The sequence below is a fragment of the Mya arenaria genome, chromosome 14 (assembly GCF_026914265.1).
Source record: "Mya arenaria isolate MELC-2E11 chromosome 14, ASM2691426v1".
Classification (NCBI taxonomy): Eukaryota; Metazoa; Mollusca; class Bivalvia; order Myida; family Myidae; genus Mya; species Mya arenaria.
Genome location: NC_069135.1, coordinates 57,827,664 through 57,854,332, shown reverse-complemented (window position 1 = coordinate 57,854,332; position 26,669 = coordinate 57,827,664). Strand labels below are relative to the sequence as shown.

The window sequence follows — 26,669 nt, the reverse complement described above, 5'->3', positions numbered from 1 at the left end:
TCGTAACATCTTTGTTTTTTCCAGGTACGTTGACCAGATGCCTTGAAAGCCTCGAAAGAGTCGAGCAGGAACACCCGGATAGCAACTACACCACAGAGGCACTCAAACAGGTATGTTATCGCATCCGACGTATTTTACTCGTAATAGTTGAGGCACCCAAAGCCTGCGATAATAAGACTATTCACAAGCACTTTAGTGCAAGTGTATTATTTCTTTCACGTGGTCTGTGAATGTCATGTAACTGTTTTATGCTGTGTTTTAAATGACGAAGTTCAATAAAAATTGTTGGTTAAATTTAATAGCATTGTAACATATTGGCACAGTAGTTATTGAATGGTTGATCGGCCCATTCTAATATTGCTATCACTCTGATATGGGAAGTTAATGTGTTAACCAAAAACAAAGAGACCCCTCTAAAACGATTAGTGCAACTAAAGTTTATGTAATTTGTTTAAACATTCTTAGCTTGTTGGTATTCCGAAGAAAACAGTCAAGTTTTTGGTGATAGCATTCAAGGTGTCATCGTAATGGCTTGCAAATACATAAACCTTCACCTTCGAAATAACACAAAGAATTGTGAAGCCATTTAAGTTATTCACATGAAACTTAGACCGTACATTGCAAGAAACAATATGCACATGGGTAGCAAGGGCTTAACTCTGGCTTAAGTAAAGTTTGAATTATTCCCCTTTATTGACTGAAAAAAAACCCACACAAGTAGAGCAGGAGATCATTCAAACCACAATTATGCCCTTTTAAGGAACTTCACAATTCACATGAATTATAATTTTTGTTGTGGTTTTTCTGACTGTGATTTAGTCCCTTTAAGCCACTATTTTCTTTGTCCATCAGCATTGACCATGGTTGTGTTGACCGCTGTATAACCCAGCATTTGGACAAGGTCTGATCACCAGGCGTGATGACCACAGTAACAAATTAACCCAATATTTGGACAAGTTTCGTGCATTGCTTGTTATCATTTTAATTAAAGAGTTGTATATTATTGATATGATGCATAAAGTCTTAATACATATGAATGACAGATGTGATTAGCCATATATCTAAAATTGCCTTGGAGGTTTTTATTATAATTTTACCTGACCTGTCTATGTAATATAGGTTACGGAGTTAGTAGGAGACCCAATATGGGATATACGGGGCAAAGGAAACCATATTGGGTGAGAGCAAAGCTTGAACCCGAATATGGTTTCCTGTGCCCAGAATATCCCATATCGGGTCACCTATTTAATAAGCCCCATAACATATATATCGCGTCGACAACCTGTTTACATGTTTGAATGTTTCATTAATATTCATAAAAATATTCATTGGAATCAGAAAGTAGACACCATTTTGGTACAATATAAATTTGGTGACCCAATATTGAAAAATCTGTTTACATGTGAAATGTTTCATTCATTCATTGGAATCGGAAAAATAATGACGCCATTTTGGTAAGATATGAATTTGGTGACCCAATATATGGAATCATATGGGGTCACCATGTGACCAGTCCTGGACCAATGGCGTTGCGTCATTTATGTTGGAGGCGTTATATATTTAAATCTATGCCCCATTTTTTATGATTATTAAATTTCATACAACAATATTATCATTATGGCATTTATTTCTTCCATACTGTTTTTTCTGTAATCAATTCAATTCTATTCAATGTACATACATTTCAAAATCTGTTCTTCTTTTCAAAAATCATGTTTGGTTTCTTTTAAAGCTGCACTCTCACAGATTTACCATTTTGACAACCTTTTTTATTTTTTGGCGTGGAATGAGTCCATTTCCACGTAAATATCTGTAAACCAGTGATATAAGACTGCTGACAAAATATCAGATGGCAGATTTACATATTTACGTCCGAAAATTATTATTTTATGGCTAAAAGTGTAATTATTGGTTTAAGAAAAATGCATAAAACATCATTTTTTGAACATTATATGAGAATCTGCAATCTGATGTTTTGTCAGCAGTCTTATACCACTGGTTTTCCTGCACTTTCGCATAAATTGGCTGGTTTGAAGACAAAAAATAAAACAGTTGTCAAAACGTTTAATCTGTGAGAGTGCAGCTTTAACAAATAATAGAAAATATATATTCTTGTTTTCTTTACTTAATATAATTTAAGCCCCTGTTGATTTGAGCTGAAAAAAAGAATGAAATTTAAATGGTAAAGAGAAATTAACTTAAAGCTGCACTCTCACAGATATACCATTTTACATCTTTTTTTGTCTTGGAAAGAGCAAATTTTTGCATAAATATCTGCAAACCAATGATATAAGATTGCTGACAAAAATTCAAATTGTAGATTTTCATATTTCCGTTCGAAAATTAAAGTAAAAATGCACAAAACATCAATTTTTGAACTAAAATATAAAAATCTGTGATCTACTTTTTTCAGCAGTCTTATATAACTAGTTTCCATTAATTTTCGCTACAATTTGCTTGCTCCTAGACAAAAAATAAAAAAAAGTTGTCAAAACGTTCATTCTGTAAGAGTGCAGCTTGAATATGTCATAGTTTTGTTATTTGTGAAATATTTATAAGTAGTACACTTCAGCTAGTAATTAATTAGTTAAAACCATGATTAAGGAAACAAAACAATATGACCTTGTTGTTAAATGGGGTTTTCCATTCATTATACCACCACTTGAAAAAGTGCAAAATATTACCCTGCGCCCACTTCCCCCCCCCCCCCCCCATTTTTTTTTTTATGTTGATATTTGAGAATAAAAAGTAATAAAATACCGTCAAAATGCACCATTTGGATTGTTCAACATTTCTATGGGGAGTAATTACCCCCCCCCCCACCCTCCTTGAAACATTTTAAGCCATATAAATTATGGTGAATAGGGTTAAAATGGGTGTCAAAAGTTTGCACCCCTATTAGTTATGTCCCCTTTAACGCTGATTCCTGAACCCGCCCCTGGACATTAAGATTATAATCTCAACTTACAACCAGAACCTTACAACTAGAACACTGTTTTGGCCGTAGATGCTATTTAAAGCTGCACAGCTCTCTCAGATTGATCGTTTTGACAAAACAGTCAATCTGTGAGAGTGCAGCTTTAAAAGAAGGACTTTCATTGTTTATGATTGTCTTTTCTAAATATTCTTCTTTGGTTAAAGTTCAAGTACTTTCACATTTGTATCATTACCACTGTTCATGTCTTGAGAACTACTGGATTTTTTTTATTCAGGCCCAAAAAAATAAATTGTTTGTTTCTGATTTTAATATTAAGGCACTTTTCTGTAAGATTGTGTTTCCTGATGTATCTTTTAAAAATTGCAGTAAACTTGTGAAACGGCTCCCTGTTCTTTTAATGTCTTTAATGTGACTCGCTCATGGTTTTTAAAATGTTCTTTCTTTTTACAAAATAAAGTGTGGCAAATCACAAAGAGTGTTAAAACAAAAATACCAAAATATTGAACCTTTCAGCAAATGTTGATATTTTCTCGTATATCGTCTTTGAATACCATAATTTTCATTAGCGTATATAACGCCATTGAAATTTAATTACGGCTGTGGTGTTGAGTGATTGGCTTGATTGACATTATCACGTGATGTTATCAATGTATTCTTAACAGTTTTACATATCCACCACTTTTGTAAAATTCTGGTGGCTGTGTGGACTAAGCAGGCTGTTTTCTAATTATTTCTTGACTTTACTGGCGTTGGTTCGAAACCCCACTAAAACCAAAATATTTTTTCTGCAATTTCAATACCGTAGAGTAAGATAATGATTAAATATGTGTTTTCAGATGCATTACCGGAAAAACTAATTATTGGTCCAAAAACATGAGCGAGTCACTTGAATATGATTATCCAACATTGTAAATATCATTTGTATTTTTACATAACCTTCTTTGCATGGAACATGAATGTAATCAATTTCAGATACTCAATGCTGCGTACCAAGTTGAGATAACAGTCCGATCAAGTTCTACTTTCATCCATTTACTCCTCCAAAGAATGAAGCAGGTAATACCATGTGACCTGGTCATGTGATCAAGTCATGTGACTGGGCAGCCTGGTGATGTTGTTTTGCAGTCAGGGAATGCCTGTTGTGCTTTAACTTATCAATAAGCATGTGCAATAATGAACGTACAATAATAAAAGTTTTATAGAAATAATGTATTTTCATTTAATCAAGAATCATATATGACATTAGCTGTAGACTAACACTGAATGCATAAAATTCTGTATTTTTCTACATAGACGTACATTCCCTAATAGATGTTCAGGGGGACTGTTTTTTGGTATTATCACACAACATAATAAGAAAAGTTTTCATGATTAAAAACCTTGTTTTAGCTCATTTGGCTGTTAGATGATATATCAGTCGGTCATTTTGTTGACATTTAATTTATACGCTTGTGTACAACTCTTAGGTTAAATAACACCAATTTTAAGTTACACAACACCAATTTTGGAGAATTTTTTTTAATCACGTTCATAAAAATGACATTGCAGGGTGCATTTATTTTGAAAAATATGGTATATGTATTAGATATCTGAGATTCATAAGAAAAAAATCATGTAGGTCTGCTAGATTTGAGCATATTCAAATATATATAATTATGAGCTTTGGTATTTGATATTAATTGAGCTAAAATGTACTTCACTTTGAAATGGAAATAATATGATTGAAACTGTATCAATGGTAAATGTGCAGGCTACTCGATATGGATGGATATATAAGGTGATTGAATGTGCATCGAATGATCAAAGCTTTGGACAATCTTGGCTATGTACAGCTTATATAAAGCCTGCTTAAAACAGCCAAAAACGACCTCAAACTTAATGAGACAAAATCGTTATTCTTTTCTGTCCAGGCATGCATTCCAACTTTTAACAGTCTTTAAACTATCTGCAATCGACTTCCACTTTCTACTTAGTTCCAAGTGAGGGCATGGAGGGGTAAAAAATTTGGTACCGGGTCCCTGATCATCAACTGCCCATGGTTACCTGGATATGGGTTATTAATTATATACATACATTCAGCAGAATAATCATGTCATATAACAAAAACCATGTTGTCTGAAACAAAAATGGTTCGGATGTCTTTTTATCTTGTGTCATTTCTGTTCATATGAGCTCTGTCTTTGTGACAGAGTGGTGGTGGTTATGTCATCTATGAAAAAGTACATGGATTAAAGAAATAGCTTTATAATTTCAACAAGCAGCAGGTGAAATAGCTAACGTTACAGACCCAAAATCACAAATCATTTAGATGGTATTGCTGTATTTGTTGGGTTCCGGGTACTCATATTATTCCCAGGTGACCCCTCAAAAATGTACCCAGCTGGCGGGTTTACCTACCAAAATATACCCCTGCCGGCAGGTTCCCACCAAAATGTACCCTAGCCAGCGGGTTCCCATCAAAACGTACCCCTGCCTGTGGGTACAGGTAACCCATCCATGCCTTACAACTTGGACAATCATTCTTTCACAAAACATTCATTTCATTTTATGTAAGTCATCATTAACCCAGAAAGGTTCTTATTAAGTACACTAATTTCAACAGTACCGAGAAGTTGAGTTGGTGTATTTTGAAAGAAACAAACTTGTATCAACCTTTATGTTTAAATTGTGTCTATATATTTGTTTTGTATATTTAACAATTTTGTTCATTATTAAAGAAAAATGAAATTCCCAAATTGAGTCAAAAATTGATTCCCAATCAGAAAGTGAGACCCAAAATGGTGGAAAAAGTACTAGGCGTAAAACAGGCAATCATGGCGCTTTAAATCTTGCCAGGATTAAGACCTTCTTCTTCTTGTCTTGATTTAGAGTATTGAGACTCTTAATTGCAAATTTTAATGAATTATAAAATTGTTACTTGAAGGGCAATAATTGTAAAAATTGCTGCATATTTTTAAAATAACATTTTGTTAATATAATAATACACCCTTTTTGTTAAGAACTATTATATATAAGATACAGTTAACATTTTGAAATTTACTTTCCTGAGTCTCATCCTCAAACTGAGACTTAAAACATTTATGAACTGAGACTCAAAATGTTAATGAACTGAGACTCAAAATGTGAAAGAACTGAGACTCAAAATGATCATAAACTGAGACTTAAAACATTTATGAACTGAGACTCAAAATGTTAATGAACTGAGACTCAAAATATGAAAGAACTGAGACTCAAAATGTAAATGAACTGAGACCTATTACCTATGTGAATGAACTGAGACTCAAAATATGAATGAACTGAGACTCAAACTGTGTATGAACTGAGACTCAAAATTATTGAACAGAGACTCAAAATGTTATTGAACAGAGACTTAAAATGATATTGAACAGAGACTCAAAATGTGAATGAATATGGGCTCAGTGTATACCTACTATGATTCATGAACAAACAGCTTCCACAGTTATTATATACTGTGTATGATGTTTGTATGCTTTGCTTGGGATTACAACTTCGGAACACAGTTGTTACTCATCATTTATTTTTCAAAGCTTCAAGTAAATGTGGAAGAATATTTCTAAATTAACCTGCATTCGGAACACCTCGGCCATTTTCTATCCAAAACAAGCTTATTATTAAAAAAAATGCAGGTACATCAGTAGAAGAAGTTTATAAAATTTTAAATAATAGTATTCATTCTGTGTATAGTGTATTTTGTATGACTCAGTTTGAATCAATCGCAAGCTATTATTGTATTATTGTATAAATAAGGAAGAGTCTCAAGAGTAAAGTCATTATGTTTAACTTCTAAATTGAAATTTCTATGTGGTTTGACTTGGAGCGTATGCTGTTTTACTTGGAGCGTAGTAAAATGTAAAGAAGTCAAAATACTTCTGAGGTTGTTGTTCATAGAAAATGGCCAGAGGTAATCCAAATATATTAACCTGCTTTGCTCCATCAGATGATAATCACAGCCTATAGGCTTGAATTAGAAATGGAAAACACTTGCAGACAGTCAATACGACGTAAAATGAGGAAGGTAATCAGTTTGAAAGATATGGTGTACTCTTTGGGACAAGTCTTTTAACAGTGAGTTTAGCGAGGTCTAAGCGTTTCCTCCCAATACTCCACAACGCAGTCTGTGTATACCAGGTGATACATTTCGTCATAAATGTTTTCTTCCAAGGCAATATTTTGCTTTAAATAAAGATAACTTCACCATTTTAAATCATACAATCCACAGTCTACGCCACTCACAGAGCACTGCCTTTGGTCCTTTACCAAAGTTTGATTGAGCGTTAAGTTTTTCCTAAACGAACCTTTTCACAAAACCACTGCCTGATGGATCACTGTCAAAACAATAACCTGGAAACAGGTTTGTCGAAGTGTTTGAGGAAACTAATCACCTCATCAAACTCTGGTAATAAGCCAATGGCGGGGCTCTTTAAGTGGCATTGTCTGCCCTTCGTTTCATATCAAATGATGAAGATAAAGGGAAGCTTATTTTGTCTTTATATGCACCAGTCAATTTTAACCCCCCCCCCCCTCAGGTCCGGGGAATAGCGGGGACTTAGTCTTCCGGGCAAGCCAAGCCTGTGTAAACAGGGGACGAACTGCTGGTAAAATCCCTGCCTAATGCCCCGTACCCCAGGGACTCTAGGTAAGGACCATTCCCTGCTATTTTTGGCGCAAAGACAAAACCACCACATTCACCCGACACTGCAGGACCACCTGAAAGGTAAAAACACAGCCCATTTCCCCCGCTATCCACGGTATACCCCCGGACCTTGGGCATGGTGACAATTGACTGGTGCATTATTCAAACCAAAGTATTACCTTGCGACGTTTATGACGTAATTTATCACGTGGTATACACACACTGACAACACAATACCTCACTAATGTGAGAGATTAATAATTGTATTAATTTTTTAGCACTATTTATATCAATGTACATTATAAACTTTGCGGAGACTAAAATACAAGTCCTAATGGTACACCATAAATATTGAAGCCGATGGGCATGTTTAAAAATACTGCGCTGTGCATTTGCTGCGGCGCCTTCTTGGAACGTTTACAAATATTTACAGAGCCTTGCATTTTCTTAGAAGAAAATAATATAATCTGGTTATATGTATGCACTTGATGCATTTTTTCTGCTTAAAGGGGCACATAATAGGGTGTTTAAAAAAAAAAAAAAACTTTAAAATAAATGCATTATCATGTTGAATTCATTGGTCTTACATAAAAGATCAAATTAAAAAAAAAAACGAATATCATTTAGGTACATATAAAAAAATATGAACCATTTTTTATTTTTGTTTATATTTATTCAGCTATGTGGCCACAAATTCCACAGTTGAAAAAAACACCAAAATATATTACTATTATTTTTTATCTGTAACTAATAAATCATATGCATGTTTTTGATGTCAGATCATTAAAGTCAATGAGTTAAACATGATAATGCATTAATTTAAAAATTAAAAAAAAATTTTTGGGGCATCAACCTTTAATTTGTGCACCTTTAAAAATAAATTACTATATGGTAATTAAATTTACAATGTACAGAGAGTGCATACACTTATAAATCATCTTTTAAATGTTATGGAAATATATGCCTGACTTTCTGTGTACCAATTCATAGTAAATAATAATTGTTTATAAAAACAAACCCTTAAGCATTACATTTTCTTGAAAAAAACAATAACATAGGCCCAATAATTTATTGTTCAGAAATTTGTTAAAGTTAACAATGGTTAACAATGTGATAAACGACATAGTCCTTATTTTTTTAATGTGAAATATTTTATGATGTGTTCATATATATATAATTAAAACAAATACGGTTTAACAATTGTCTCAAATCTTGTTAATCTTCCTGCGGATCATAAACGTATCTGTGAATTTTCCAGATTTATACAGATTTGAAAGTTAACAAGGATGACATTAAAGCGGCTAGACACCAGATTGTCCGAAAATCGGCAAATGCCGTATTTCCTCAAATCAAGCCTAGAATTGTCAATGCCAGCTAGAAGGGGTCAATGAAATGTCACTTTTTAAATTACATGGTTAAAATAAAAAAAAGCAAAAATCTTATGTTAAAAATTGCTGTCTCATCTGTGTTTTCCCATTTAAAAAAGCGTATACTGGTTTTCAAGTTTAATTTATATCTGTTTATGAGTACAGATAAATATACTGATGCTATTTTTAAACTTACTGGGATTTACATGGTAGACAACCATAGTAAATTTCGAATTGAATTTTGTTTATGCTCAAAAACTGCGAAAGATCCATGAATGTTTGTGTTTTAAGTGATGTGATACATCAGAAAGTGAGATTCAATGCGTTGTACACAACGATGTCAATTTTTAAGTTTTTGACAATTTTTCTTTTTTATCTTGCAATAAATTTATTGTATCATCTGGTGTATTTTAATTAATAGCCCCTTTAACATAATTGTTAACTTTGACAAAGTTCTGAACAATAAATGGGTCCATCGTTTGTTTCCCCGAGATTAAAACATAAGCTTCTTGTTTTGGAGATTATTTATTTATATATAAGAATTACTACTGTAACTAAATATATATCTCTTGTTTCTTATATATCATATGAGGTTCTATGTTTTCAATTGATATTATACGTGTACTTTCAAAACTTGCTTAACAATTGTCTATTACATAATCATTTCTTCACTCGAGGTTCATATAAAAAATATTCATTTTAAGGTTAATTTTAAATAAATTGATACATATTTATTATGAACATATTGGCTACTGAGTTTGTTTCTTTAGTTTTTCATATTAATATGAGAAGCATGATTGTAAGGAATAGAAATTTGATATGGAATTATTTTTTTTTGAATCATGGCTAAACTTATAATATAGAGAACACAGTGATAAAATTATATTTTACATCATAGATTTTAATTGTTGCGAGATGTTGTTAACTGATTGTTAGTATAATTAATGTGTTTGAGGTATAAAAGAAACAAAATGATTTCCATGTTAACAGTTGATTAGTCTAATTCATGTGTTTCAGGAATGATAAAAACTAAAAAAATTCCATGAGAACAGTTTGTTAGTATAATCTAGTGTTTTGAAGCACACTAAAAATGCAAAGATTCCCATATGATTGTTTGTAAAAGTTGTGTGTTTCAGATATAATTAAAACTAAACGATTTTCATGTTAACAGTTTATAAATATAATTCATGTGTTTGAAGTATAATAAGAAAAAAACAACATGTTAGCTGAGTGTGTTAGTATAATTCATGTGTTTGATGTATGAACACTAAACTATTTTCACTTTCCATCAGATTGTCCAGGGTATGCCGTGGAGCCAGAGTCCCCGTATTGATGATGATTGGAAGAAAAAAGTTGCTGCCGAGATGTTGGCCAGTCTAAGTGCTACCAGGTATGTCTATGAGGCTATGGTTATAATAAATATTATGCCCCCCCCCCCCCCTTCGAAGAAGAGGGGGTTTATTGCTTTGCACATGTCGGTCAGTCAGACAGGTCCGTCGGTAGACCAAGGCTTGTCCGAGTGATAACTCGATAATTCCTGGACGTATGGTCATCAAACTTGACATGAAGGTTGGGCCTGACCAGTAGGCGACCCTTTTTATTTTAGGGTTCATCGGTTGAAAGGTCACCTTTGAAAGTAAAAGGTTGTCAAAGCTTGTCCAAGTAATAACTCAACAATGCCTAGACCATGGTCATCTAACTTGACATGAAGACTGAACCTGACCAGGAAATGACCTCTATTTATTTTAGGGATCATAAAGTCAAAGGTCAAGGTCAAGGTGACCTTGAATGCTAAAAGGTTGTCCGATTGATAACTTGACAATGCCTGCACCCATGGCCCTCAAACTTGACTTGGAGGTTGGGCCCGACCAGTAGATAACTCCTATTGATTTTAGGGGTCATCTGGTCAAAGGTTACAGTGACCTTGGATGCAAACTCTACAATTCCTGGAACTATGGTCATCAATCTTGACATGAACGTTGGGCCTGACTAGTAGATGACCGCTATTGATTTGAGGGGTCTTCCGGCCAAAGGTCAAGGTCATAGAGACCTTTAATGGTAAAAGGATTTTAAAGCTTGCCCAAGTGATAACTCAACAATGCCTAGACCATACAACACAAACACAAACACCAAAAAAAACTAACCCTACATAAACAAAAACAAAAACTACAAACAAACCCCCTTATCAATACTGCTTTAACCGTTAAATGAAGACATGGAGACATGATAATAATTATAATATAATGATACTGTGGAGCTAGAGTCAGTGGATTGACAATGACCGGAAGAAAAAGATTGCCAACGAGGGGTTGGCCTGGGTCTTGGCTCAACCAGGTTAAAAGCCACAGACCTTTTATAATAAAGTTGATAACAATTATTATAAAAGTTTTATTATAATTATGCTTTCCAGTGATTTTTAGATATTTATCAGTGAAATAAAATTGATATTTCATTGTTTCAAACATTGAAAATATCAATTTGATATTTTTCACTATTTTGAAATTTTAGCCCATGACTCAATTTACAAAGTGACTTTACTTGCACATACAAATAGGCGGGTTTTTCTAAAAAGTGTTATTAAATTCAAAGATCGCTAGCCTATTTCCCCATGAAATATTCTGTAAAAGCAGAAAAAAGCATGGGTTCTGAAAATGTAGGAAGTACATGAAAATTAAGAAGTTTAATATTTCTGCTAAGTAGCCTTTTAACCTGAACCTTGTGTCTGAGAGGCCTACAGACAGAGAGACAGACAGATAGGCGCGTTTCTGTCCAAGCATTTTACAGTCTGAGGATTGAATGGGAAAATCTTTTCTTTTGTATTGAAAAAGGAAATAAATAGTAAGTAGGCAAGTATTACATTGTAAGAGATGATGATGTCATTCCTAAGGCATAGCCAAAATGAAATTATTTTTTCTGTTTTCCTGACCTATTCTAAGTTTTTATGTCCAACTATAACATTTTAAAAAAAAAATTCTCCTGAAATCTTTTGGTAGATTCTTGATTTGGAAAGATGTTTTAGGTAGATTCTTCCTTCAAATTTTACGTAAATGTATTTAAAGCTGCACTCTCACAGATTGAACATAATTTGACAACTTTTTTTTTGTCTTTTAATAAGCCAATTTTTGCGTAAATCCATGGAAACCAGTTATATAACACTGCTGATAAAAAATTAGATCGCAGATTTAATATTTAAGTTAAAAAATGGATGTTTTATGCATTTTTCTTAAACCGTTAAAAATTACATTTTCAGATTAGCAAAGAGCATATCATCTCAGATCAAAGATCGTCTTAACAAATCCCACGATGCCTTTCTGACAGCACTCAAGCAACTGGAAATGAAGCACTCGGGACGACTTACTAAGATCGAAGAGGAGCGGTTGAAACTACGGAAAGTGCATGCACCGAGAGTTGCCAAGGTTGCGCTTGAAAGCACCTCGCTAAAAGATGTCATACTTTATGGTAAGGCTACGATCGATTATTAGCGTGTTTGGTGTTTTCCTGCCAACTCATTAAGTACCCACTTAAAATCGTTTATTAGGCCTCATTTTTATTAATTTTTATTTTTTTTTTCATTATGAAATCAAGGAGTTTGTTCTTAACAATCTATTTATTAAAATTAATGTGGTCGCAGAGTTATTATTTTAAGTCCATTTATTTCACAGGCCCTGATTTTTCGAAAGTTCTTAAATTTTACAGACATAAGTAGCTTTATAATATTATGTTGATTAGCAAATTTTGTACTTCTGATTTTGATAAATAAAACTTTAAAACTTACTTTTTTGTGATAATCAGAAAGATCTCTTCAATATACAGTCAAAATACCCTTACAGAGGCAAACATTTCACAAAATTTAGAAGAACAAAAATGGTGAGCTACGATTAGACAACTTGAAACAATTTGAAGTAGTTTCGAGAAATCGGCCCCAGTTGCTTTAAGTTCAGTGTCCTTTTTAGCTTCCAGAAACTTTAACTTCACTAATTCTTGACATACACAGAGTAGTAAAGAATGAATATTAAATTCAAAATGATTAGTCTTCCAAGAAAATTAGTACTGCCTTTTTGTACTTTGTTTTGTTATAAATTGTATAGTTTTTAGCTGACCTTGAGCACTTCATGCGATCGCCCTGTATCCGTCGTCCGTCATCGTCGTCCGTCAACAAATTGACTGTTAACACTCTAGAGGTCACAATTTGGGCACAATCTAAATGAAACTTGATCAGAATGTTACCCTCAATAAAATCTTGGACGAGTTCGATATTGGGTCATCTGGGGTTAAAAACAAAGTCACTAGGTCAAATTAAAGGAAATGCTTGTTAGCACTTTAGAGGTCACATTTATGACTGCATGTTTATGAAACTTAGTCAGAATGTTTATATTGATTAGCTCTAGGCCAAGTTCGAATCTGGGTCATGTGCGGTCAAAAACTAGGTCACCAGGCCAAATAATAGGAAAAGCATGTTAACACAGAGGCCACATTTATGACTATATGTTCATGGAACTTGATCAGAATGTTATTCTTGATGATCTTTATTGGAACAGGTGAGCCATACATGGCCTTCAGGGCCCTCTTGTTCATCAAAATTTACGAATCTATAACTTTGTCATTGTTCCTGTCATGATTCTTTTCAGGTATGCCGCAGATGGGGCGAGAAATCGGCCGTGGTCAATACGGAGTTGTCTACTCTTGTGACTCATGGGCAAGTTACACCCCCTGTGCCATAAAGTCGGTTGTTCCCCCGGACGAGAAACACTGGAATGATCTTGCTCTTGAGTTCTTCTACACAAAGTAAGAAGTTTCTCTTTATTCATTATTAGCTCGACCGCTCATTGGCCCATCCGTTCATAGACTCGTCCGTTTTTGTAGAATAATTTAGTTATACCCCTTTTAAGAAAAACAACATTGGTATTCCAATCATTTGTTTGTGAAATAAGTAACCTTTCCCTTTCTTTCAAATAAACTATTAATATACGTGAGGCATTAATTTTCGTGGATTTCGTGGGTTGGCTTATCCACGAATTTAAGATCCCAACGAAAATTTGACCTTTATTCTGAAATTGGTGAATTTACAGAAGATTCAGGATTCCAGTTTATATTTTATTTTTTTCAAAAAATGAAAATCCACGAAATTAAGTGCCCACGAAATTGTCCTTTTTTGAAAAACCATGAAATTTCATGCCCGTCAATATAAATGATTTCACAGTATGCCTTTTACATGGAAATAAAAATAGACAAAATAATTTTAAATCCCTAAAAGTGTGAAAGTGCATGGTATACTCATCATGAACAAATGAAAAACAGACCTTACTGTCAGTGACATATATAAAGTAGAGATCGTACCAATTTGTTTAAGGAATAATCCTGACCATGACAGAGGTGTAAATTGTTATGTGGCTCTCTTCTCAACTCAAACAGCTACGGAAGAAGTACTCGAGCTGTATATGAGGCATCCTAGCTGATTTACATTCAATGAAAATTATGCTGATAATAATTATTATTGTTTTCAGACATAGATTCAGGAACATCCCTAATCATACATAAGTTGTAACGCGGTGTGACTCAATGATTTACAGAGCTTGACGAAGTTCCCAAGAGGTAAAGAGGCGTCCTAGCTCACTCATATTCTTTGAGATGAAAGTTGACAGTTAATTTATTGGTTTGAAATATTTTCAGGAATATCCCCGACCATGACAGAGTTGTTATGTTACGTGGCTCTGTGATCGACTACAGCTACGGAAGTGGTACTCCCGCTGTATTGCTCATCATGGATCGACTACAGAGAGATCTGTACTCGGCAATCAAACAAAATCTGGACTGGGTCTCAAGGTAAGCCTGGATAGACTGGTTTATTTAATTATTTCTACTAAAGTGGTACCCAAGCATTTTTGCCTATCATGGATCTACTAGAGAAAGATCTGTACTCGGTAATCAAACAAAATCTGGACTGGGTCTCAAGGTAAGCCTGGATAGACTGGTTTACTTAATTATTCCTAGTAAAGCAGTATCGAAGCAGTATTTGTCATCATGGATTGTTTACAGAGGGATCTGTACTCGGCTATCAAACAAAATCTTGACTAGGTCTCAATGTAAGACTGGATAGACTGGTTTACTTAATTATTCCTAGGAAAGCAGTATCGAAGCAGTTTTTCTCATCATGGATTGTTTACAGAGGGATCTGTACTTGGCAATCAACCAAATTCTGGACTAGGTCTCAATGTAAGACTGGATAGACTGGTTTATCTCATTATTCTTCAGAAAGTGGTATCCTAGCATTATTTACTCATTATGGATTGTCTACAGAGAACTGTATGCATATAATTTTTTTGCAAAATATAAAATCTTGACAGAGTTTCAAGGTAAAGCTGAATAGACTGGTTTATTTCATTATTCCTAAGAAAGCGGTATCTGTGCGATGTCAGAGATTAACTACAACTGGAGATTATGAACTCTGCAATCAACAGGATCCAGACTGTGCTTCAAAGTTAGACTGAATAGACTGGTTTGTTCTTCTTGATTAAAATAGCTTGAGTGAGAAGAAATTTAATGATAATTGAGTATCTTTGAAATGGGATTAGAAATATGATACCAGTCATTATTTGGTCCTCAAAAAATAATATGTTTTACGGAATAGCGTACAGTTATTGTAAACAATGGTGATGTTTTCAAATGTGATGATGTCAGCGAAAATGAGTTCTGTGGAGGTAATGATCATCAACAATTTTCCATATTTCAGATTACAGGTTTCTATCGATGTGGTCGAGGGGATACGGTTTCTTCATGGTCAGGGCCTTGTTCACAGAGATATTAAACTGAAAAATGTCCTAGTAAGTCAACCTTATATTGTTAACCAATTATGCAGCCAATTGTATAAAACCTGGATAAGTTATCCACAGGGGGACAATTGTACAAAAACCAGGATAAGTTATCCACAGAGGGCCAATGGTATAAAACCTGGATAAGTTAGCCATAGGAAGCCAATTGTATAAAAGTGGGATAAGTTAACCCCTGTTAATCAATTGTGTAAAACCTGGATAAGTTGGCCACAGGGGGTCAATTGTGTAAAACATGGATAAGTTGGCCTTAGGCGGGCCAATGGTATAAAACATGGATAAGTTGACCTGAGGCGGGCCAATGGTATAAAACATGGATAAGTTGACCTGAGGCGGGCCAATGGTATAAAACATGGATAAGTTGACCTGAGGCGGGCCAATGGTATAAAACATGGATAAGAGGACCTGAGGCGGGCCAATGGTTTAAAACATGGATAAGTTGACCTGAGGCGGGCCAATGGTATAAAACATGGATAAGTTGGCCTTAGGTGGGCCAATGGTATAAAACATGGATAAGTTGACCTGAGGCGGGCCAATGGTATAAAACATGGATAAGTTGGCCACAGGTGGGCCAATTGTATAGAACCGTTATCCCCTATTAACCAATTGTGTTAAACCAGGATAAGTAAACCACAGGTGGGGAATTGTATAACACCTGGATAAGTTATCCACAGAGGACTGATGGTATAACACCTGGATAAGTTATCTACAGGGGGTCAATTGTATAAAACCTGGATAAGTTATCTACAGGGAGTCAATTGTAAAAAAACCTGGATAAATTATCCACAGGGGGCCATTGGTATATAACCTGGATAAATTAGCAACAGGGGAGCCAATTGTACAAAAACCTGGATAACTTATCCACAGGGGGTCAATGGTATAAAAGCTGGATTAATTAGCAACAGGGAAGCCACTTGTACAAAAACCTGGATAACTTATCCACCGGGCCTCAATTGTATAAAACCTGGTTAAGTTAGCCACAGGGGGCAAATTGTACAAAAACATGGATACCTTATCCACAGGAAATTGTAAAAAACCTGGATAAATTATTCACAGGGTCCAATTGTATGTTATGGTAAAGCTGAATAGACTGGTTTATTTCATTATTCCTAAGAAAGCGGAATCTGTGCGATGTCAGAGATTAACTACAACTGGAGATTATGAACTCTGCAATCAACAGATCCAGACTGTGCTTCAAAGTTAGACTGAATAGACTGGTTTGTTCTTCTTGATTAAAATAGCTTGAGTGAGAAGAAATTTAATGATAATTGAGTATCTTTGAAATGGGATTAGAAATATGATACCAGTCATTATTTGGTCCTCAAAAAATAATATGTTTTACGGAATAGCGTACAGTTATTGTAAACAATGGTGATGTAATTATTCACAGGGGGCCAATTGTATGTAATGTGGATAGGTTTGCCACAGAGGGCCTATTGATTAAAACCTCTGTAACCTATCACAGAGGGCAACTGTATAAAACCTGATAACTTATCCAAAGTTAATCTTTTGGTAAGTTTGCACATCCAAGCAATTTAATTGGTCAAAAGTCATTATTGGATAAATATTGATCAATCTATAACCATTTGAACTAAATTTAACCAAACCAAAAAATGAACTGTTTTCATACAATTGGCTGGGTTATCTTTAACCCAATTTGCACATTTAAATTATATCAATAATTTTGTTAATTGTAATTATTGGATAACATTTTGCCAACCAATAAACATTTTGGACAACTTTAAATGTACCAAAGAATTTAACCAGTTTCATTCAATTGGCTGATGATGGATTAATCTGGTCTTAAGTAGAATTCAAACCAGTACCTATTTTATATTAGGCAAAAATATTTCTTTAACTTTATGGTTTTAGTTACCGTGATATACACCGTATTATATGACAAAGTTTTTCTGAATTCATAAACATCAATGGCATGTGTATAATGTTTAAGGTTATTGAAAATGTGTTAACATTGAGTCCATTGGTTTTGAGTTTTAAGAATAAAAAACTGTGTTAGACATTTAACGTTTGATTGTTTAGAAATTAAGCATGGAATAATTATAATTCTTTACAGTTGGATAAGGACAATCGTGGGAAAATCACAGATCTTGGTTTCTGTAAGCCAGAGGCAATGATGAGTGGGAGTATTGTGGGTGAGTATGTCTGCTATCTAGTTCTTTGTTAATAAAGTAATGGTATGTATCACCTACTTTTGACTTTATACAACTGGGGAGACAAGCGGATCTTGGTTTCAGCTAGGCAGGAGTATTTTAGTGGGAGTGGGAGTATCACTCAGTGGGAGTATTTAAGTGGGAGTATCAGTCAGTGGGAGTATTTTAGTGGGAGAGGAAGTATTCATCAATGGGAGTATTTTAGTGGGAGTATCAGTCAGTGGGAGTATTTAAGTGGGAGTGGAAGTATTCATCAATGGGAGTATTTTAGTGGGAGTGGGAGTATTACTCAGTGCGAGTATATTAATGAGAGTATCAGTCAGTGGGAGTATTTAAGTGGGAGTGGGAGTTTTACTCAGTGGGAGTATTTTAGTGGGAGTATCACTCAGTGGGAGAATTTTAGTGGGAGTATTACTCAGTGGGAGTATCACTCAGTGGGAGTATTTTAGTGGGAGTATCACTCAGTGGGAGTATTTTAGTGGGAGTATCACTCAGTGGGAGTATTTTAGTGAGTGGGAGTATCAGTCAGTAGGAGTATTTTAGTGGGAGCAATATACACAGTTAATGTTTAAGCAGGGGTTTAGAATATTTATCTAACTAGCAGTCTTTCAATATTTGAGATATATATAATTGATATAATGCTTTCCATGATGAAATCTATTTAAATGAAATACATTCTTTCCTAAAACTACAAAAATGCAGTTCTGTAAAAAAGATTCTTTATTTAGGTACTCCAATCCATATGGCACCCGAGCTGTTTTCGGGAAGATATGACAGCAGTGTGGATGTTTATGCATTTGGAATTCTGTTTTGGTACATCTGCGCGGGAAGCGTCCGTCTGCCACAGAATTTCGAACAGTGCGCCAACAAGGAACAGCTTTGGAATTACGTAAAAAATGGTACATATGTGTGTGAATTATGTAAAGCTTTGAAAGATTATCATTAAAAACTATTTAGCTCTAACGAGTCTCCGGGAACACCCCCAAATATCAGTTCCATGTTCGTAAAAACCCTTAGATATTTGACAACCTTTCATCATTTTTTTACATTGTTGCCGCTTCATTGTCAAATAGCGATACCCTTGCCGATCTGTATGCATATCCATCACTCCTTTTCATCGCATAGCGCCATATCTAGAATATGTTAAAAACAAGTCTTGAAGGACCAAAAGTTCATGTACTTGGATTATATTATTAAGAGTGTGACAGTCAATTGCTGTTGATTAATATTTGCACAGTTTTCTCCAGGGTAACCAGTAATCTTGCCGTGGAAATAAGTATGTCATTGAGAAAATTGCATGTTTCATTAAAAATTGGGATGTTTGTGTATTAGTTTGAAAAAAATACTTTCTTTAAGACACCATTCAACCATAGAAGAGGAAATCCAATTCTACTACAAAGTTCTATGGCCAGCAAATTTTTTTTTAAGGTTGGCCGTAACTTGATTGATTTCTTCTCCAGGTTTAAGGCCAGAGCACTTGCCCGTGTTCGACGATGAATGTTGGGACCTGATGTCGAATTCTTGGGAGTGTGAACCAGCCAAACGCCCACTGCTCGGGGAAGTGCATGCTACACTCCAGGTTACACAATACCATTTTAATTTCTTTTGATTATAAACCAGGTTGTCTGAAAACTTTGGTTATACGGTTGTGGTATGTCCTTGGGCGGACAGAATTATGATCTGGCAGACAATTGGGATGACTTCAACTATTCGTTTTCTGGGCAGTAACTTGGTCATGCATAAGGGGATTTTAAAATAACTTGACACTAATGTTCACTATGACAAGATTATGTGTTGCTGCAAGACCAGCTTCTGTAGGTCAAAGTTCAAGGCCACATTTAAGGGTCATTGGTTAAAGTTATATGTAATTTGACTTAGAGACTTTAACATAACCATGTTTAAGTTGATTTTGAAATAACTTGCGACTATGTTTTACTATGACAAGACTGCATGTCCAGTGAACCATATAGTATATAAGTTGAAGGTCATGGCCACACTTAAGGGTCATTGGTCAAAGTTCTTCGTAATTTGGCCTATGGGCTGTAACTGAACTAAGCATAAGTTGATTTTAAAATAATTCTGCACCAAATATTCACCATAACAAGACAGCATGTCCAGTGAACCATGTAGTATATGGGTTGAAGGTCATGGCCACACTTAATGATGATTGGTCAAAATTCCATAATTTGGGGGTTGTCAGGGGGTTTCATGGGGACTTTATAATATCTTGGTACAAAAATGTTTTTCATAAGAACACCCATGTACTTTGCTTTATGGAGCTGTGGCTTGGTCATTTTCTGGCTGATTTTAAAATTGTTGGCACGTATGTTCACCATAAGAAGTCAGTGTGTCATGTGCAAGATCCATGTCAGTAGGTTAAAGGTCAAGGTCTCAAGGGTCATTCATCAAAATTCATTGTATTTTAACCTTTCCTGGCTTGAACTTTGAATCCGCTCTGTGTGCTTTTGTATATGGCATGTCATTTTTTTTCAGGGCATCTACGACAGATATCGAAACAAACCAGGCGGACCAACGAAAACAGCGAAAGAATCCCCACCGAAACCGTTGACCCAAAAGAATGTTAAATATAAATTGAAGGACAAGAAGTGACTATCTAACAGTAACAAGGCAGATGGGAAAACCAAGTGCCTTTATGGAACCATTTTTGTCCATGATCAATGACTTTGTGACAGACTTGTCTCATAATTTAAGGGTTTCATGTTCAAAGCAGGGTAAAGGGCTTAGGGTTCTTCCATTTAAACATTTAGGCACTTTTGAATTATATAACCACCCTTTTGGGGTCCAAATTAGTGAAAAAAGATACCCACCCCTATACTAAGAAAAAAATTGCCTTCACCCTGTGGGGGTATATGAAATTGTAGCCGATGCAATTGATACTAATTTGTAGGTTTTTTTTTCTAATTTTGATGCAAGTGTGCAAGCAAATATCAGCTGTAAAAAAGTCATTAGCTCTCGATTTCAGGGCTCATCTTGGGCCCGTATTCACAAATGCCCAGGGACCATGATTACAAACAGTCTCAAGTCAAAGTCTAGACTAAAAAAGCGTTATTATGAAGGAACAAAAAATCATATTTATTACATTTCTTTTACAAAAAATAAGTAAATAATTGTAAAACATTCAAAAAGTTATATATTTCAGCAAAATTCACCATCAATGTGTTGATACTAGGAAAATCACAATGAAATGATGTTCTGCCATAAGGAGTCTTGAGTCTTAAATCTGACATGAGACTGTTCATAATCACTGCCCCTTCCCATGGCCCCAGGTAATTTTGGCTTCAATAACGATTGAGTTTTGAATGAGTATAAACAAGAAACGAGCATAAGCAACCATTTACAGTGCTCCTGTTTTCATTTTTAGTTCTCCATAACCTCATAATTTTAAATACACGTGACAATTTTGTTAATTGGGTTATGTTTTAAAGGAAGGTATTATTGCAATATAGACAATGTATAACATAATGTATAATGAGATTCAATATTTTATTAAATAATATGCACTGAATTTAACATTAATGTGCTTTTCTTCATTTCATTCATGTTTAGAGCTTTGGGCCGATTGTTCAGAACTTCGATAAAGTTAACAACAAGAATTGCCACATTGTTTTAACTTTTAAACTTTTACAATATGATGAATTGCTCACAAATTAAAATATGAACAAGTACAGCTGAAACAGTTGTCTCAAATCTTGTTAGAAATACAGCAGATCACAAGTCTAGTAAACGATTTGAAAGTTCACAACGAGAACATTAACAACATTGTTAAATGCTTTTTAGTAGTAGCTGTGAAAATCTTAAATCTGTTGTATCATCACAGATGGTATTGACTTATTAGCATTTGTTTCTTTCTGCTATGTTTTCATCTTTAATACAGAATACAATTCATTTCATACAAAAATGTTGCAGAATAATAAAAATATGACATTAAGCGGATTTTACGCCTAAAATCTTTCTTAAACCAGACTCCAGATATGTTATCAAACTTGGCACACATGGTACCAAAGCATTCGAAACTCCTCAGCTATTTTCCATCAAAAACAACCCCGGATGAATGCCAGTTCATCAGTAGAAGTAGTTTGTAACATTTTGACGATGAAAACATTGACAACATTGTTAACTTTAACAAAGTTCGAAACAATTTACCCAGTGTTGGTTTGTTCTAATATGCTTGTAGTTCATCAGTATTGCACATTTCAAAAATGGCATGAACAATGACTTTGAAAAACATATACATGTATGCACCAACTGTTCTAAATAATTATTATCCCATTATTAACCATTCATGTAATTGAGCTGTAATAAAGGGAAAAGTATGTTCTTGAGTGGTAATAATTGTTCTTGGGTGGTTACAAATCAATGATCTTGATGATGTGGGTTGGAAGGTTCTTTTTTCAGTGGTCATTAATGTTCTTGTTCTTGAGTGAAGATTGTTCTTGGGTGATAATGTAGGTTCTTATTTTTCAGTGGTGATTAATGTTCTTGTTCTTGAGTAAAGATTGTTCTTGGGTGATAATGTAGGTTCTTATTTTTCAGTGGTGATTAATGTTCTTGTTCTTGAGTGAAGATTGTTCTTGGGTGATAATGTAGGTTCTAATTTCTCTGTGGTGATTAATGTTCTTGTTATTGAGTGAAGATTGTTCTTGGGTGAGAATGAAGGTTCTTATTTTTCAATGGTGATTAATGTTCTGGTTCTTGAGTGAAGATTGTTATTGGGTGATAATGTAGGTTCTTGTTTTAGAGTATTTATGTTTGTTCATCTTGGATCAAGATTTGTGTTCTTGAGTTTAAATAAAGTTCTTGAGTGGCACTGATCTCGAGTGATTATATATATATATATGTTTTTAATGGTAATTATTGTTATCGAATGTAGGTTCTTGTTTTAAAGTAATGAGGTATTTTTCTTGATTGAACTTCATGTTCTAGATTGAAGCTGTTTGATCTAGAATGGAAGTGAAGTTTTTAAGAGGTACTGTAGAATATTGTCATATGTATGTTCTTCACTTGAGGAGTAAATATGTGTGTTCTAGAGTGAGAATGAAAGTCTGAGTGGTAGTATATGTTCTTGAGTGGTAATTGTGTGTTCTTATTAATAAAATGATGTTCTTGAGTTCATATGTATGTTCTTGGGTAGTAATGAATGTTCTTGAGTGGCAATGTACGTTTTTGAGTGGTAATGTAAGTTCTTGAGTGTCAATGTATGTTTTTGAGTGGTAATGTATGTTCTTGAGTAGCAAGGTATGTCCTTGAGTGGCAATGTATGTTTTGAGTGGTAATGTATGTTCTTGAATGGTAATGTTTGTTCTTGAGTGATAATGTATGTTCTTGAAAGGTACTGTTTGTTCTTGAGTGGTAATTTATGTTCTTGAATGGTAATATATGTTCTTGAGTGGCAATGCATGTTTTTGAATAGAAATGTATGTTCTTGAGTGCCATTGTATGTGCTGGAATGCAGTAATGTTTGTACTATACATGTGACAATGCAAGATAATGATTTTGTGCAATACTCTATTTGCTTACCAGCAGGCTTTTTAGTTTTATAGGATCTACCATTTTACCACTATGTTTGCAAGCCTGCATGTTAAACTTGTGTTGGATAATATTTTCTAGCACACCGGATAGGCATTTCCGGTGAATTCAGCCGTGCTGGAAAACTCCATCTGGCATCCCCCCATGCCAGATGAGTCACGCGCTGTGACGTAATACTTTCAATTTCTTTTATTAAACACTAAATGTCACCATAGTTATGAGATTTCAATTGATGAGTTCCATTAACATTAACTTAACAAAAATATTCCTTAAAACAAAACAAAATAACCCTTAAAAGACGTGATATCGAAGGAACATATTGACGTATGCAGGTAATACAAATTACTGCGCGTCATGATGTCATTAAACATCATCGCACGCACTTTTTGGTGATATGTACAAAAACGCGCTTTCTTATGTATTTTCTTCACAAAAAATGTAATTAAAGGTATGCTAGAAAAAAATATCTATCATGTGTGTCCGTTCCGGATAGAAAAATCCGACACTCGGGCACGCTGCGTAGCCGGTAACTCGGCAAGCCTCGTTACCTGGCAACGCAGGTGCCCTCGGGTCGGAATTTTCTATCCGGAACGGGAACACATGACATATATTATTAATGTTATTTGATGATGTGTTATTTGATGATGTCACAGACGTTTTCTCATCAGAAATGTTATAATAATATTTAGTGAAGATATGCATAAAATATTTTCATGTCTAATCTTTGTTATGTACAAATCATTGTTAACCATTCCCAATGAAATATAACTCTTTGTTTCTTCAAAAAGAAATCAGGGTATTGCCACAATAAACCTGGTTCCATCTTCACTAACATCGTAAGTCTGAATTTGAGACTCGGGCTCAGATAACTGAAATCTTAATTATTTCCAAATATCTATTATATAACATTGTTTATAAAAAAGATGTCTGTTTGAATGTTGTACATTTTTGTTTGTAAAAGGTACAACCACTTTTATCATCTTTGCACCTATGAAAGCATGTTTACAACAAAATAAAGATTTTGCTTTTTTGAGCCTGTCTAAGGTCTCAAAATCAGACTCAAATGTTAGTAAATATGGCGGGCCCTGCCCTGTATGTAGGTGTGTGATTTTGGCAGGTGATATGGGGAAGAAAAACACTTGTATTGTTGTATGCATATCATAATCAGGTAGTTACAGATATGGATTAATCTTTTAAGGCCACTTATTTCTGTCATTGGGCCATTTGTTCAGAAATTTGTTGAAGTTAAAAGCATGATGAATGACCTTCACAGATTGAACATTTTGACAACTTATTTATTTCTTGTCTTGGAAAGAGCCAATTTTTGCGAGATTCCATGGAAACCAGTTATATAAGATTGCTGACAAAAAAAAGATTGCAGATTTTTATATGTAAGTTCAAAAATTGATGTTTTATGCATATTTCTTAAGCCGTTAGTAACGGTTTAAGCCATAAAACATTAATTTTTGAACAGAAATAGGAAAATCTGCGATTTGATCTTTTGTCAGCAATGTTTTATCATTGGTTTGCAGATATTTACGCAAAAATATGCTCTTTCCAAGACAAAAAATAAAAAAGTTGTAAAAATGGTATATCTGTGAGAGTGCAGCTTTAAAAGTGAAAAATAATATGTTGGGCTCCTAATTTTATAAAAGGCAAGTTCATTTAAAACAATTGTCTCAAATCTTGTTATATAAGGAATACTAGGGAACATAAGCAGGCCTTCCAGCGTTCCTACTTTTTCCTACTTTTCCTACTTTTTCCTACTTTTTAACAGCTTCAAACTTTTTCCTACTTTTTTCTAAAAAACTCCTACTATTCCTACTCTTTTGAAAATAAAGTCCGCAAAAATATTAAAGTTTGTTCTTTGAGCTAGTTTTATTTGCAGAAAATGAATAAAAGATGTCAAACTGGCTGGTTTCTGTTGTTGAAAGGTGTGGCAACATGTTACACTTTGACGTGCATCCTCTTTTCACACACACACAGTTCAGCAACAGAAACCGACCAAGCATCATTCACTAAAATATTCAATGTGGCATATAGAATGGTATGATTTTGCATTAAAAACATCTCCTCTAGGTAAGTTTATAGCTATTAATAATTACATATTTAACCAAAAATATTCCTACTTTTCCTACTTTTTTTGTAAAAAATATTCCTACTTTTTCCTTCTTTTCTGTCAGAAAATCTCCTACTTTTTTCCTACTTTTTTGTTAGTGGCTGCTGGAAGGCCTGCATAAGCCTACAGTGAGACCTCCAGAGGAATTCCGATTTGAAAGTTAACAACGATGATGTTAACAATGTTGTTAACTTAAACCAAGTTCTGAACAATTGACTCAATGTCACTGAAAGGTTGCATCCAACTTGCTTTAGTGTATTTATAGACCAAATCTCACAAGAAAGTATGATATTTTTATATGAATATATAGGTCGGATTTAGTCAATACCATTGCTAACACAGTCCACATGCTGATAAATATTTTCTTTTCTTCATAAGGCCACACCAAATGATTTGTTGAATGGTTTTACCATCCCTGTTTTTTTAGAAAATAAAATTAAGTGTTTATAAACATTTTTAAAGGACTGCTCCTGTTTTTTTCAGAAGAAAAAATCGAGAAAAAATGTCCGTTGAAACAATAGTTCTATATTTAAAAAAAATAAATAACAAACTTAAATGCCATAAGAATTTTGTCGCATCAAATCAGGCAAAATGTAGGTCTCTGGCCTTTCAGAAAGGCTGAAACAGTTTTTAATTTTTAATATCTTAAAAGTGATAATTGTATTATATATTAAATTATTATAAATAATTGTATAGAAAAAACAAGTGTGCTTTTGCCCACTTCTGTTTTTAATTGTATTTAAATGCATTTTCATTTCACCCACTTGATTCCATTGTTTTTCGCCAGAGTATATCGAACAAGACATTTGTTGAATGTTTTTATATTCTTTGTGTATACAGGATGATTTATAAATACTCTCTTGATTATGTAATTATAAGCTGAATATCCAATATTCTCCCTCTATTTATTTGTTTTACGTATCAAATTGTTACAGATGTGTGATTTTCTACAATAAAGAACACTCACTAAAATAATGGGCGTTGTTCAAATCCAAGATCAATATTCTTTCATAATCCAAGATAAATATTCTTTCATAATCCAAGAT

At 34.1% G+C, this 26,669-nt stretch overlaps 1 protein-coding gene across 1 annotated transcript; it reads left to right on the top strand.

Annotated features, from left to right (window-relative positions):
* On the top strand, positions 1-26,579 carry LOC128216831 (dual serine/threonine and tyrosine protein kinase-like). The gene is made up of 12 exons (XM_052923515.1): positions 1-110; positions 3,911-3,994; positions 4,689-4,715; positions 10,252-10,349; positions 12,210-12,418; positions 13,588-13,744; positions 14,630-14,782; positions 15,690-15,780; positions 17,861-17,939; positions 18,686-18,856; positions 19,418-19,536; positions 20,451-26,579. The coding sequence occupies exons 2-12, from the start codon at positions 3,986-3,988 to the stop codon at positions 20,565-20,567; spliced, it is 1,230 nt and encodes a 409-aa protein (XP_052779475.1). The 5' UTR covers positions 1-110; positions 3,911-3,985; the 3' UTR covers positions 20,568-26,579.
* Positions 26,580-26,669: the final 90 nt, after the last annotated feature.

What these genes read in the sequence shown, in the direction of transcription:
- LOC128216831 (XM_052923515.1), top strand. An exon ending in CTTGAGTTCTTCTACACAAA is followed by an intron (nt 13,745 to 14,629) that starts GTAAGAAGTTTC and finishes AAATATTTTCAG; the next exon opens with GAATATCCCCGACCATGACA. An exon ending in AAGTGCATGCTACACTCCAG is followed by an intron (nt 19,537 to 20,450) that starts GTTACACAATAC and finishes ATTTTTTTTCAG; the next exon opens with GGCATCTACGACAGATATCG.